Genomic DNA, 12,697 nt, shown 5'->3' on the forward strand with positions numbered 1-12,697 from the left:
TAACCTGCCTGTTGAGTCAATGATCAAGTTGAATGTTCTGTTTGAGGCACATAAAGGTGTCGATGGAGTCATTGGACGATCAGCACACATTCGAATGCTGGATCAACCATGGTTCATGCAGATGTTTGTACAGCTCTACAAGTCCTACTGGGAATAATAAACCTTGATTGACTATCATCATTATGTCCATGCATTCCTTGTCGCGAGTTGGCAAATGTGTCAACTTTGATGAAGTGTTGGTGATGTTCACTTTTTGATTCATCAAATTGATGTTGTGTAGGGTCATTCATTCATTCATTCATTCATTAACATTGAGGTAGTAGTTGTAGTAGTTAGTAGTAGACATTGACAGGACAGGACAGAAGGCATATTTACATCGATCATGATGGAGCATCAACAACAGCATGCTGGTGGTAGTCTACAACAACATGTTCAATCAAAGGCTGCCACAACAACCTCCTTTGATACAATGTTCAAGTTTAGATACAATACTAGAGTGGCACTTACACTAGTACCATCACTTATAATCGCCCTATTCTTGCGAGGTCACATTGCAATCTACTCAGCTGCTCTAGTTGTCCTCTTCACATACTTTGTAGACTTTTTAAACATGCCTCAAGTGTAGTGTATCATCAACATCGTCATCGATCAATCATTCAACTGACACTGATCAATCAATCAATCAAACATAGAACTATTACATGTATATGGGCAGGACTGTTTGTCGTTGACCTCTCGATTATGATGGGCGGAGTACTTCTGTTGCAGCACTCATTCGTCAATATATTTCTGTTGTTCAATTTGGCTATGTTGCTGGCACTGCTTGGAGTGTGGATAACATTGCAGTTCAAATGGATTACATCATCATTCCCAAATATCTGCACGGCGATGGGAGCGTATCCTATTCGGTTGTCTACCATATCCCACCGCCGTGTTCCTTACATGGTGCACGATCGTTATGCGAGGCATCGACTACAGTCCCTACTATCTACTCTGTATCCTCGCGGCCACATACTATCTCTATGGCATCCCACTTCGCTCGTTCCGTGTACGAGCTTCAAAGCCTGTCACTTCCGTCAATGGTATGATGGTGGAATTCCAAGCTCACTCAATCACGCATGCTAACACCTCATTCCCATCACGTCTAGACTTTGTCCTTGGCAGAATGGAATCTGGACTGATGACAATGTCACTGATCACACTGCCTGGCTGTTTGTACATTGCGATCTACAACTCGGTGTTCTTGGGCGCGGACTTTTGGCTGCACTTGTCGAACTTGACGCTGCTGGTCACTCTGCCCACGACGTACTGCTTGGTGCTGTCGGGACAGGGCTCACTTTGGTGGCTTCTGCCGCACTTCTGGGACGCACGTCTCCAGAACAGACCTCCACCACCCGACACTACACTATACTTTGCAGTTGGACGAGTGATCAAGATAGCCACACTGGTGCTGCTCGTGGCAGCAATTGAGTATAGAGTGATCTACAACTCGCCCACCTTTTACAACTCGCTGCGCCTGTCGTCGCGCCTTTCCATCATCGCTGTCACACTGGCCATGTACACAATGGGCGCGCTGCTCTATCTTGTGTTGTTCTCGGCACCTGACCACACGGTGATTGGACACGTGCCCGCTGGCTACCAGGTGGTCATGCACACACTGGCCGGCGCATTCAGTGTGGCAGCATGCTTCCTGCTCGAGACTCCGATGTACATCTTCCCATTAGCCATTATCGCTGCACTGGCCATCACACTGTACCTATTCCACCTCAATTCAGACATGCTCTTCTACGTCTTCCTGGCGTGCTCCACGCTCTGTCTGCAGTGGTTCGTCTACGATCGCTTCAGCTTCATCACGTACACATTCCCCATGCTGAACATCACTCTTCAATCATTCACATACTTTATCACGCTGCTCTACGTCGCGTCCATGATCGCGGCCAAGTCATCTCTGAATGCCTCGACCAACACCACGTCCAAGGTGGTGCTCAGCCTGCTCTCTGTGCTACAAGCCACCCTGTTGGCGCTGATCGAGATCACCCTCAACTCAACCGACGCCGATATGTACCCCGTGTACCTGATGTTCCTGACCTCTGCCGTGGGCATGCTCGTCAACCATCGTCTCTATGAGGGCAAGTGCATCTCATTCTTTATCCGTTTCGTCTCGGACTCTTTGCTCATCGCCAAGGTGCTGGCCACTACACTGCTCCCGCCCGCCACAGACACCATCATCCCAGTATCGCTGCACACGGCCACAGTCTACAGTCTGTTGATATACCAAGAGAAGCACATCGATCGCAAGTACGCCGCGCTACAGTTCTTCTCTAGCTTTGCCCTGTCAGCCGTGTACGTTGGCATCCCATACCGCATCCTGGCCATGTTCCTCAGCAGCGTCAGCTACAATGAGGACGGCACGCCCGCCTCCTACACCATGCTGTTTGCCAGCTTCCTTTTGTCCTTTGGTCTGGCCGTCTTCAACCTGCCGTTCAAGTTCTATCCCAACAACAAGACATTCCGCAACTTTGTCGTGATGGTGCTAGCCCTGGGCACCGTGCTCCTCTTCCTCAACCCATCCAGCTCACACATCCCCCTCGACAGTTGGTACCTGGCACTCATTGGCCTGGTCCTGTTGGTGGCGCTCTACACCAGTCGCGCTAGAGTATCAAGATCGACAGCACTCAAGATCCTCTACGCACTGGCCATTGGCACACTATTTGGTTTGCAATTTAGCTTTAACTACTTTGCCCTCAAGACACAAAGCGCCGCCACCAAGAGACTGCCCAGCAAGCTGCTCGCTGGTGAATGGCTGATCCACGGACTTCTCGTGGTCATCTTCAACTGCTTCACAACACTGCTCATGTTTGCACAGTACCCATCACTCAATTCACCTCGCTCCATGACCCAGTTACACATCATCTTTGTCTCGCTCCTTTCACTGCTCTACTCTTTGTTGCCCAGGATCTATCGTCCTACCACGATCAAGATGCAAGCACACCTAGAAAACACACAACTCTCGGCAATGGCACTGGCGATTGGACTCAACATGCTCATTGTACTATACATCAAGCATCACGTGTCACAACTCAAGCAACATGGTATCAAGAGCACAGCATACGGCTTGCACTCCCCAATCAAGAAGCAATCAGGTGGCGGCGGCCACTCACAAGCCGACTCAATACCAGGTGGCGAGACATGGATGTTCCGTGTGTCCACTCTCGCGTGTCTCTATGCCTACGTCATTAGCGTTGCTCTCAATATGATGTGGCTTGGTGGAAGCGAACTATGTGTCTTTGTCCTGTCGCCCATTCTCCTGCTGCTCAACACTGAGCGAGGCCCTCTTCGCAAGCTGGCCGAATCACATCGCTACACACCGATGCTGATTGCCATATCATCATTGTTGGCCATCTTTGCGCTGGTGGACCTGGTGGCTATTGCATCCAATGCCGAGATGTCCTACGAGTGGTACCGGTTCTTTGGCGTGTCATCCGGCTTCTGGCGTCTGTGGTGGAATATCAAGAACTGGGTGTTGTACGCGGGCACATTACCCTCTGTATATTACCTCAATCGTTATCTATGGAGGTTTGAACGACAGAGACATTTCATATGGCTACTGTGTACACCACCTGCATTGCTCTCAGTACTCTTTAGTGACATCTTCTCGATCAATCTTCTTGGAGTGATTGGTCTGAGTGGATCAGTCATTCGTCAATTAGTATCATCACATATCCAAAAGCGAGGAAACCAAGTCATCTAATAATGGATGGGTCAAATCAGTCAATCATTCGAATCATTCCAATCAATCAACATCAACCAAATCAAGTTAATAATAGACATACCAACTCAACCAATTGAAGCAAGTGACGTCGACACCAACTTGTTTATAATTATCCCCCAACAACTCAATCATTAGTCTAGACTTATGCACAACACAAACAATGGGCCGTATCTTTGCCTTGATCATGTCATCAAATTAATTAATTAATTGTGTGGGTTTGAACAAAAACGACGATCAGTGTGACGTTTTGAGATCTATCAGGTGTAGATGGCGATCAGAACTGATTTTAACTGAATTGATTCAAAGTATGGTACCATAAGACGGTCTATCTGACCGATAACTTATTCTTAAGGTTGATATCATCCCCATCGACATTTCATTACAGCTCGCACATCACTTCAAACATCTCATCTCATCTCAACCTCTCGCCTTGAGGACCATTGAACTGATCAAACAATGTTTGCTTGCTACAAGCATCTATCAACTGAATCTATGCAATCAATCCAGAGTTCTATTTTAAACCAAGTTGGTCCTGTGTCATTCATTATTGATATCCAACTTATACCAATACATACATATACATAAATAAAACAATGGCGTAAGTATAATCTCTCTTTGGGTCCAATCAATCAACCGATTCCATGTCCTAACCACCCGCCCTCGCCCCCGCCCTCGCCTTCGACCTAAACCCACGCACTCATACATAATAGTTGCTGCAGCTGCTTTAAAGGATGCAAGAGGATTATGTTCTTCTTCTATGGATTCTTCATGGTGAATAACTTTGCCACGACAATCTCATTCGTAGTGACATTATACAACTATCCTCATATTGATGACCTGGATGACGAGGGAAAGAAGAACCTAAAGATATGCCAAATCATCTCGACTGTTGGTCTGGGACTGGACGTGCTCACCCAAGTCTGGAACACAGTTCGCAAGGAATTCTGGGTATGCTCCATCGTTATTGTTCCACCAGTCTCTTTGATGCCCGGTGATAAATGGGTTGAGCTCAACCAACAAAAGGGAACATGGCCAGTGTTCAAGCTCAAATGTTGGACGATGTGCACGCACAACTTCCTGCTCCTGGCTTCGACTTCTTTCTACATCCATGTGTTGGCGCAACACGCACCGGTAGGCCAACGAATCTCTGTCTACTTCAAGATCATCTCTTTGCTGATATCGATGGGCATCTTCTTCTTTATCGAGCTGCCCATCAAGTGCTGCATGCACAAGACTGGCAAGGAGATCGACAAGAAGAAGGAGAAGATCAAGCAAAAGTTCTCAAAGAAGGATCCAGAGACCGCTGGAGGTGATGCTGTCGAGATGACCACCGAGGCTTAATCAATCCACCTTGTATCAATAGTAATAAACTCAATCAATCATTCATGTGATTGTGTGAAGACAACAAGTATTGACGTGTGATGGAATCATTCCAGGTTTGATCAAAAACTGGATTGGATTTGATTTGCATTATAATAGTAAGCAAGGTGTTAGGATAATTGTTTATTTAGTTCAAGACCTTGTGGATGATACCAGCACCAACAGTCAACTGTCCCTCTCTGATGGCGAAACGAAGACCCTCGTTCAATGGGGTTGGGGAAATGAGCTCGACCGTCAGCTCGAGGTTGTCTCCTGGCATAGCCATTGGAGTGTTTGGTGGCAACTCAATACGTCCAGTAACGTTGGAAGTACGAATGAAGAACTGTGGCCTGTTTTGTTTGTAATTTGATTGATTGATTGGATTGGGTTAGTCATCTGTCTTTTGATTGTGCCTGTATGTGTATCCTGCTGTTGATTGATGATGCTTACTTGTAGTTGGTGGCGAAACCCTTCTTTCTTCCACCCTCGACGTCGGTAAGGATGTAAGTCTTGGCAACGAATTTAGTATATGCCTTCATGGTGCCTGGCTTGGCAACGACCTCTCCTCTGAGGACGTCCTCACGCTTCAAACCTCTGAGCAAGACTCCGACGTTCTCGCCGGCCTGAGCAAAGTCCAATATCTTTCCGAACATCTCGAGACCTGTGACTGCAACCTTTGGATGTGGCTTGAGACCAACGATGGCAACCTCATCACCGACCTTGACGACACCCTGGTCGATACGACCGGTGGCGACGGTACCACGACCAGAGATGGAGAACACCTCCTCGACTGGCATCAGGAAGGGCTTGTCGACGGCACGATGGGGCAGTGGCACCTTGGTGTCGAGCACCTCGACCAACTGGTCGATGGCCAGACGACCGTACTCGGTTGGTGCGCTGGGGTCCTCAGCGAGGGCGACGGCGGCGGCACCCTTGACGAATGGGGTGTTGTCGGCATCGAAGCCGTACTTGCCAAGCAGCTCTCTGACCTCCATCTCGACGATCTCGACGAGATCTGGGTCAGCATTGTCCATCTTGTTCAAGAAGACGACGATCGAGGGGATGCCGACCTCACGCGACAAGATAACGTGCTCACGTGTCTGCTCCTGGGGTCCATCGGGGGCGGACACGACCAGGATGGCACCGTCCATCTGTGCAGCACCAGTAATCATGTTCTTGATGTAATGCTGATGGCCTGGGCAATCGATGTGTGCATAATGACGGTTGGCCGACTCGTACTCGATGTGAGACGCTGTGATGGTGATACCACGATTACGCTCCTCTGGCGACTTGTCGATCTGAGCGTATGACTTGAAGTTGGCCAGGCCTCTGTCGGAGAGCACCTTGGTGATGGCGGCAGTGAGCGTAGTCTTGCCGTGATCGACGTGACCGATCGTACCCACATTGACGTGGGGCTTGTTACGCTCGAACTTCTTCTTTGTCTCTGCGGCCAAGGCGACAGATGAAGATCTGAAAGATCGCATGCCGAGCATGCTGGCAGTGTTGAACAAGTTCTTTGATAACATTGTCTATTCTATATGTTATTATAATGAATATATATATATATAAGTATATGTATTATCGAGTAGTGCACTAACGCATTAGACACAAAAGCAACACGCAAGCATGATCACACAATGAACGAGACACAACTCCACTCGTTTTTTTTTATTTTTCAAAATCATCCAAGTATTCGTACTTTTGTTCATTCATCATTCATTCAAGTTTGATCGATGTATGATATCATACATACAAATAAGAACTATTATTATATTCTCTTTCTTTGGGTAATGTCAATCAAGTATCAATCAAAATGATTGGGAACAAAATTATTAATGCCCGGGCATTTATTTCAAATCACTCGTCTTTGTAAACACATCAACAACACACAATCCAAAACAACACCTGACTTGAAAAATTTATTTAATAGGATGTGCAAAAAAAACGAGAAAAAAGGAATTCCAACAACAACTACCCCACACATTGTTGTTCGCGACTCCTTCCATCTTCTATTCGTATCACTTGCATTCAAACAAACAATACAAACACATAATATATATTTATAACTATCTATATTATATATATTCCCAACATTACATTACATTAACTTAATATAACATTTATAAATACATTTGTTTGTGTTTTATAAACTTGTTATAAATTTGTTTCATAACTTGCTTGCTTACTGACATTCAAGTGATTGATTGACAGACAGATAGCTAGCTCGTTCGAACAAATAGCCTCCATCCCATCGCATCATCAAATAAACTACCCAGTATCCAGTTCAGTTTGAGAAGTAGAAAGAAAGAACGAGAATAATTATCTCTGTATTTCTATCTCTATCTCTCTATTTGTGAACTTGTGATTGTGTTGACGTGTAGTAGTAGTTGACAAAGTTGACGAAACGACCCAATCAGTCTGACGAGTACTTGACCCACCAAGTCGACGACTCAGGATAACTTGACGAACGAATACCCAGCCAAGGCTGCCACTTCAACCCCGCATAACCCTGTCGTTCATAACAACAACACAAGAGCATAACCTATAACCTCTTTGACAAGAGAATAGGAACAGCCAGACAATTATCGGGTGATTTAAAGTGAGCATACCTGACTCTTTATTCATTGCCTGCCTGTCTGCCTCCCCCATCAGTCAACGTCGCCATACGCCTTTGCGCCCGACGCTTTGCCATCCTCTCTTTAAATATTACCATTTACGAGAGTGACTGTCGTTGTTGACAAGTCAACGCGTTGACTGCTTTAATTTCGAACGAGTGTTTGCTTTGATTATCCTTCCTATAATAAGGTAGAAGCATCACCAGTGCCTGGCGCGCCCTTACCCTGCCCTTACCCTACCCTTACCCTTACCCTACCTCCCCGTGTCCATCTTTAACTTAAATTCATCATTCATTAATTCTTCCCGTCAAACGAACGAACGACCGTTCGAGCTTCAACACCCCACATTCACACCTACCATCATAAACTCGCCGACGAGTCATTACATTAAGGTAAGCAAGCAGAGGGAATGGATTGCGTGTCATGGGAGGTTCATTGCATGCTGACCATTCAATCAATCAATCAATCAATATTAGATGCCAATGGAAGTACGTATCAACCATCCCCAGCCAACACCAATACCATCCAAACTGGGCGGTCAGTTGACACAACAACAGATGCAGCAGATGCAACAACTACAACAGCAGCAGCAACAGCAGCAACAACAACAGCAACAGCAACAGCAACAACAGCAACAAGACCTATCATACGGTGCACTATGGAAGAAGGTCACCCAAGAGAGAAGGAAACTTAATCTAATCGATCGTAGGTATCATCCATGCATGTATCCACATTGTGAAGTTGGACCCAGTCACTAATCCAACCAATCATAACAATATCATAGTTGTAACATTCGATTGGACAAAGGATGAAATGTCCGCCAACAAGTTTATAGAGTTTGCCATCAACTTGGTCACATTCAATCAGAGCTACGTGACGGATGTGTTCCAAATGTTGACATCTATATTCGAACCATACAAGCATACGCAATCTAATAATAATGGACCTGGCAATTTCATCGACTATGACAAGTACAATAGGATCACAACCAGAGTGCACTATGCCATCAACAAGATACTGGCTGTTCTGCCGCTCAGTTCACAAGCATTGATTGAGGTCATCGTCCAGAAGTTCCCTCACTTTGCCCATCCAGTTGAAGTGCATCACTTCTTCATCAAGAATGCCCTACTCGTCACCCGTTACTGTCCCAGCATCTCCTCAAGAATGATCTCATCGGTCATGAATGCACTTGTCCTCATTGATGTAAGTACCCATGTCCATGGTCCTCATCCACATGGAACCATTCCACTCACTCAATCAATCAATCATAGACTACTATAACAATTGAAGAGTTACCTGATGAAGAGGACTTGCAGTTTGATATTGATGAGAAGAAACAGGATGATAATAAGAGCGCTACTAATGCCAACAAGTTGGATATGTTGATGTGTTTGATGTTCCAGTATTTGGACGCATGCTTCTCCGTGCCCCAACAAGATGGCACTGGCAATATATTCGTGTTTGAGGGAAGCGCCGAAGCCGACCTCATGTCGCAGGACGACCTCTTTCACAACCTGATCAAGGCGTTCGATACCAGCGTCCTCCCCACCTACAAATCCAAGTACACCCAGTTCCTGCTGCTCTATGTGTGCCGCATCTATCAGCGCAAGAACGCCTTCCAGCCACTCAACGTCAACTCCTCTCTCCTGCAGGCTCAGTCCCTGCTGTCACCATTTAAGCAGCCGTCGTCGCCAGGCGGCATGGGCCTCTCGCCCAAGAAGTTCTCATCATCACCTCGCAAGCACAAGACCTTCCTACACAACGAACCGGTCCAAGTGGGCGACCGCTCACTCTACGCCGAGTCCTACCTGCGCTACCTCTTTGGCAAGCTCAACAACGACAGGAACCCATCGATTGTGCGCACGGCCTGCGCGGCATACGTCGGCGGCTTCATCTCTCGCGCGCGCTACCTGCCGCCCCATCTGATCCGTCTGGCGTTCAAGGAGCTGGTGCTCTTCTCCGTGCAGTACGTAGACCGCAACGACACCAAGATGGGCAGTGACTTCACATTCAATCCAAAGCTACACTCGGTCTTCTACTCAGTGTGCCAATCTGTATATTATATCTTCTGCTTCAGGAACAACATCATCCTGGACTTTAGCCAGGAGAACGACGCGCAGGGCGAGAAGAAGCGCGAGTACTGGCAGGACCTGCATGAGGCCTTCCGCAAGGTCAGCTCGTCGCGTCTCAACCCCTTCCACGTGTGTCTGAGGAGCGTCGTCAAGCAGTTCTGCGCGGTGTGTCTGCGCGTGGGTATCTTCACCAAGTGCACCAGCATCTTGCAGGCCAACAAGAAGGTGACCAAGACCACAGCGTCTGGCTTCCAATCGCAGTTCCAGTCACAGCAGCAGCAGAACCAGCAGTTCGATTCATTCTTCCCCTTCGACCCATACTTGCTGCTGGCGTCCAACAAGTACGTGGAGAACACATATCTGCATTGGAAGGATGTCATGAAGGATGAGGACGACATTGACCTCGAGGAGATGTCCGATCAGGAGGACGACGACAACGATGCCAAGAAGATGTCGTCAGACTCTGACTCTGAATTCAGTGACTTTGACTCGGAGGATGATAGTGATGACAATAACAGTGATGAAGAGGTTGGATCTGACTCTGAGATTGATCAACTCACCGAAGACTTTATGTCATTCACTCCCACCGGTATGCCAGATGCCGCTCATCAACACTTTAAGAACAGAGGTCTATAATTAAAGTCGACTTATAAACATAATATTATTATATTATTGATTGATTGATCGATTCGATCAATCAATGGATCAGGAGTGGTCAAACAGGAGTGTCCCAGGAGTGTCAGCTGATCGATGGATGCCATTCGCCGAGTGGACCTGGCGCACGAGCGCGTGTGGTCCAACCCCCTTTTGAACCCAAAGGGGGTTGCTTTCTCCCCCACCTTCCTACTTCGTTGACTCGCCCTTCATCTTCAACAACATCAACATTCATTCATTCACTATCAAGTGATCCCAACTTGTACATACTTATAAATAACATATATATATACTTTATCAAACAAATAATGGGAATTAAGTCATCAAAAGTTCAATCAAATAATAACAATGTCAAAGATGGAGATGACACTACAACAACAACTGATGCAACAGGTCAAGTGGATAATGTTGATTCGGCACTGCATAGATTACCAATTAATATACAACAGATTATTGTACAATATGTTTGGATATATCGTGGAGAGTACCCTTCTAGATGGTTGATACCAATGAGTTTAGTTTGTAGACGTTGGTTTAAATTCATTGGATCAATGGTGGACCAGACATATACATTGTACGATGATGCCTGTCCCAATGACCATCACCTCACCAAGTATGTCAAGCATCTGTCCAATCCACGTTGTTTGTGGAACCACGTCCGCAAGGTCATCTGCATCGTTCATTCTGACAAGCAGCTGGCCCGACTGCGTCGCCATCTCACCTCAAAGAGCACACAGACCATCTTGCACAGCGTTCAGAACATGCGCATCGAGACCTCAATGGATCTGTTTGAAAAGGTCATCGACACTATATCTCTGGCACAGTGGTCATCGGACATTGTGATTCGAATCGATCTCTTGGATGTGATTGACATCATGCCAATTGATCTGGGTGTCTTGGCGACGGTGTGCGCCCAACTGCCACACACTATCGAGGTCATTGGCAGTCACTCGTTATCCACACCCCACAACTCTATACAATTCCCAGCGAACCTCTCTTTGGTGGACCTCCACGTGGACCTTCGAGCAGACATCAGTTCATTCATCGACACCTGCGCGTCCACACTCCTGTCCAACATCAAGATCTTCAATATTACATTCCACGACATTGAGATTGATCTGATGCCACTACTGCGGCTTGACACACTGGTGTCAGTCTCGCTGTGCACTCCGTCCGACCTAGCAGTACCTCCCAACGTCATGAACTATCTGCAGCAGATGCCAGAGAGCATCACTCGTCTCTACTTGGCTGTGTGGACAGTGGACGATGCGCTCAAAGGTATCATCGAGCATCTCAAGTGCACAACGTTGTGTCTATCATTCCGCCGAGTGACATGTCAGCCCGACATCCAGCTGCCTCAATGCATTCAAAACTTCTCGTTTTCCAATGGCAGTATGACACCGAATCCGGACTGCAATCCAGACGTGCGATGGCTCCGACTTCATGACAATGGACGCAATCTACGCAGTCTGAGCTTGAGTGGAGTGATCGGTCATCTGATTGGACTGGATGACATACTGGCGGACAGTGGCTGCACGCTGACCAAGTTGAAGATCAGTCTTCACTCGACAAACATCGGCTTCACTCCACAATTCTTTGAGCGATTGACTGGCTGTGCCACACTGCAACACTTCATACTGGATAGCAGTGCCGACATTGATGTTCAGATGGTCAATCAATTCATTCAACGATTGGGTTCAGACTACCAAGTGGCACCACTTCTGACTTACATCGAGATCAATCTGTATGATCTGCGGAAGGGATCATTCCCCAAACAACTCACAAGGTATCGAACACTAGAGTACCAATGTGGCTATGGCAAAGGCATCAAGTTGTTCATGAACTATCCAACTCTCCCTTCTTCCTCCTATTCTTATACAACTCCAGTATCACAACATCAGATTGTGATATAAATTTTGGATTCAATTATAAATCAAAGTGATCAATTTGTTTGATGAATACTGTTATGATGATTTGTAACAATGTGTAACATCTATCAATCAATATGATTCGGAAGGAGGTCAAACAGGAGTATCCTGGAGGTGTAGTTCACCGCGTGGATATCGTGCATGAGCGTGTCATCATTGCGCCAATAGGCCCATCAATGATCAAACTAGTTAAGTGAATGATATCAAACTAACTCCGACAGGTAGGAGATAATTTCACCCAGTGACAAGGAGACGTTGCATTCACAGATCTAGATTGCCTGCCCATTATCCTAGGCC

General features: G+C 46.6%; 4 protein-coding genes across 4 annotated transcripts; 3 read left to right on the forward strand and 1 right to left on the reverse strand.

Moving 5' to 3' along the window:
* Positions 1–4,516: 4,516 nt before the first annotated feature.
* Positions 4,517–5,113, forward strand: SAMD00019534_024220 (hypothetical protein; the record flags this gene model as incomplete). The annotated part of the gene is made up of 1 exon (XM_012901720.1): positions 4,517–5,113. The coding sequence occupies one exon, from the start codon at positions 4,517–4,519 to the stop codon at positions 5,111–5,113; it is 597 nt and encodes a 198-aa protein (XP_012757174.1).
* A 166-nt stretch (positions 5,114–5,279) lies between these two features.
* SAMD00019534_024230 (hypothetical protein) lies at positions 5,280–6,657 on the reverse strand (the record flags this gene model as incomplete). The annotated part of the gene is made up of 2 exons (XM_012901721.1): positions 5,280–5,481; positions 5,582–6,657. 2 exons carry the CDS (start codon positions 6,655–6,657, stop codon positions 5,280–5,282), a joined length of 1,278 nt encoding a protein of 425 aa, XP_012757175.1.
* A 1,571-nt stretch (positions 6,658–8,228) lies between these two features.
* On the forward strand, positions 8,229–10,454 carry SAMD00019534_024240 (hypothetical protein; the record flags this gene model as incomplete). Its single annotated transcript, XM_012901722.1, has 3 exons — positions 8,229–8,451; positions 8,531–8,949; positions 9,018–10,454. 3 exons carry the CDS (start codon positions 8,229–8,231, stop codon positions 10,452–10,454), a joined length of 2,079 nt encoding a protein of 692 aa, XP_012757176.1.
* A 326-nt stretch (positions 10,455–10,780) lies between these two features.
* SAMD00019534_024250 (hypothetical protein) lies at positions 10,781–12,382 on the forward strand (the record flags this gene model as incomplete). The annotated part of the gene is made up of 1 exon (XM_012901723.1): positions 10,781–12,382. A coding segment is annotated over one exon (1,602 nt), but the record flags the coding sequence as incomplete, so codon positions are not given.
* Positions 12,383–12,697: the final 315 nt, after the last annotated feature.

Source organism: Acytostelium subglobosum (genome assembly GCF_000787575.1).
Source record: "Acytostelium subglobosum LB1 DNA, scaffold: scaffold4, whole genome shotgun sequence".
NCBI classification, from domain to species: domain Eukaryota; phylum Evosea; class Eumycetozoa; order Acytosteliales; family Acytosteliaceae; genus Acytostelium; species Acytostelium subglobosum.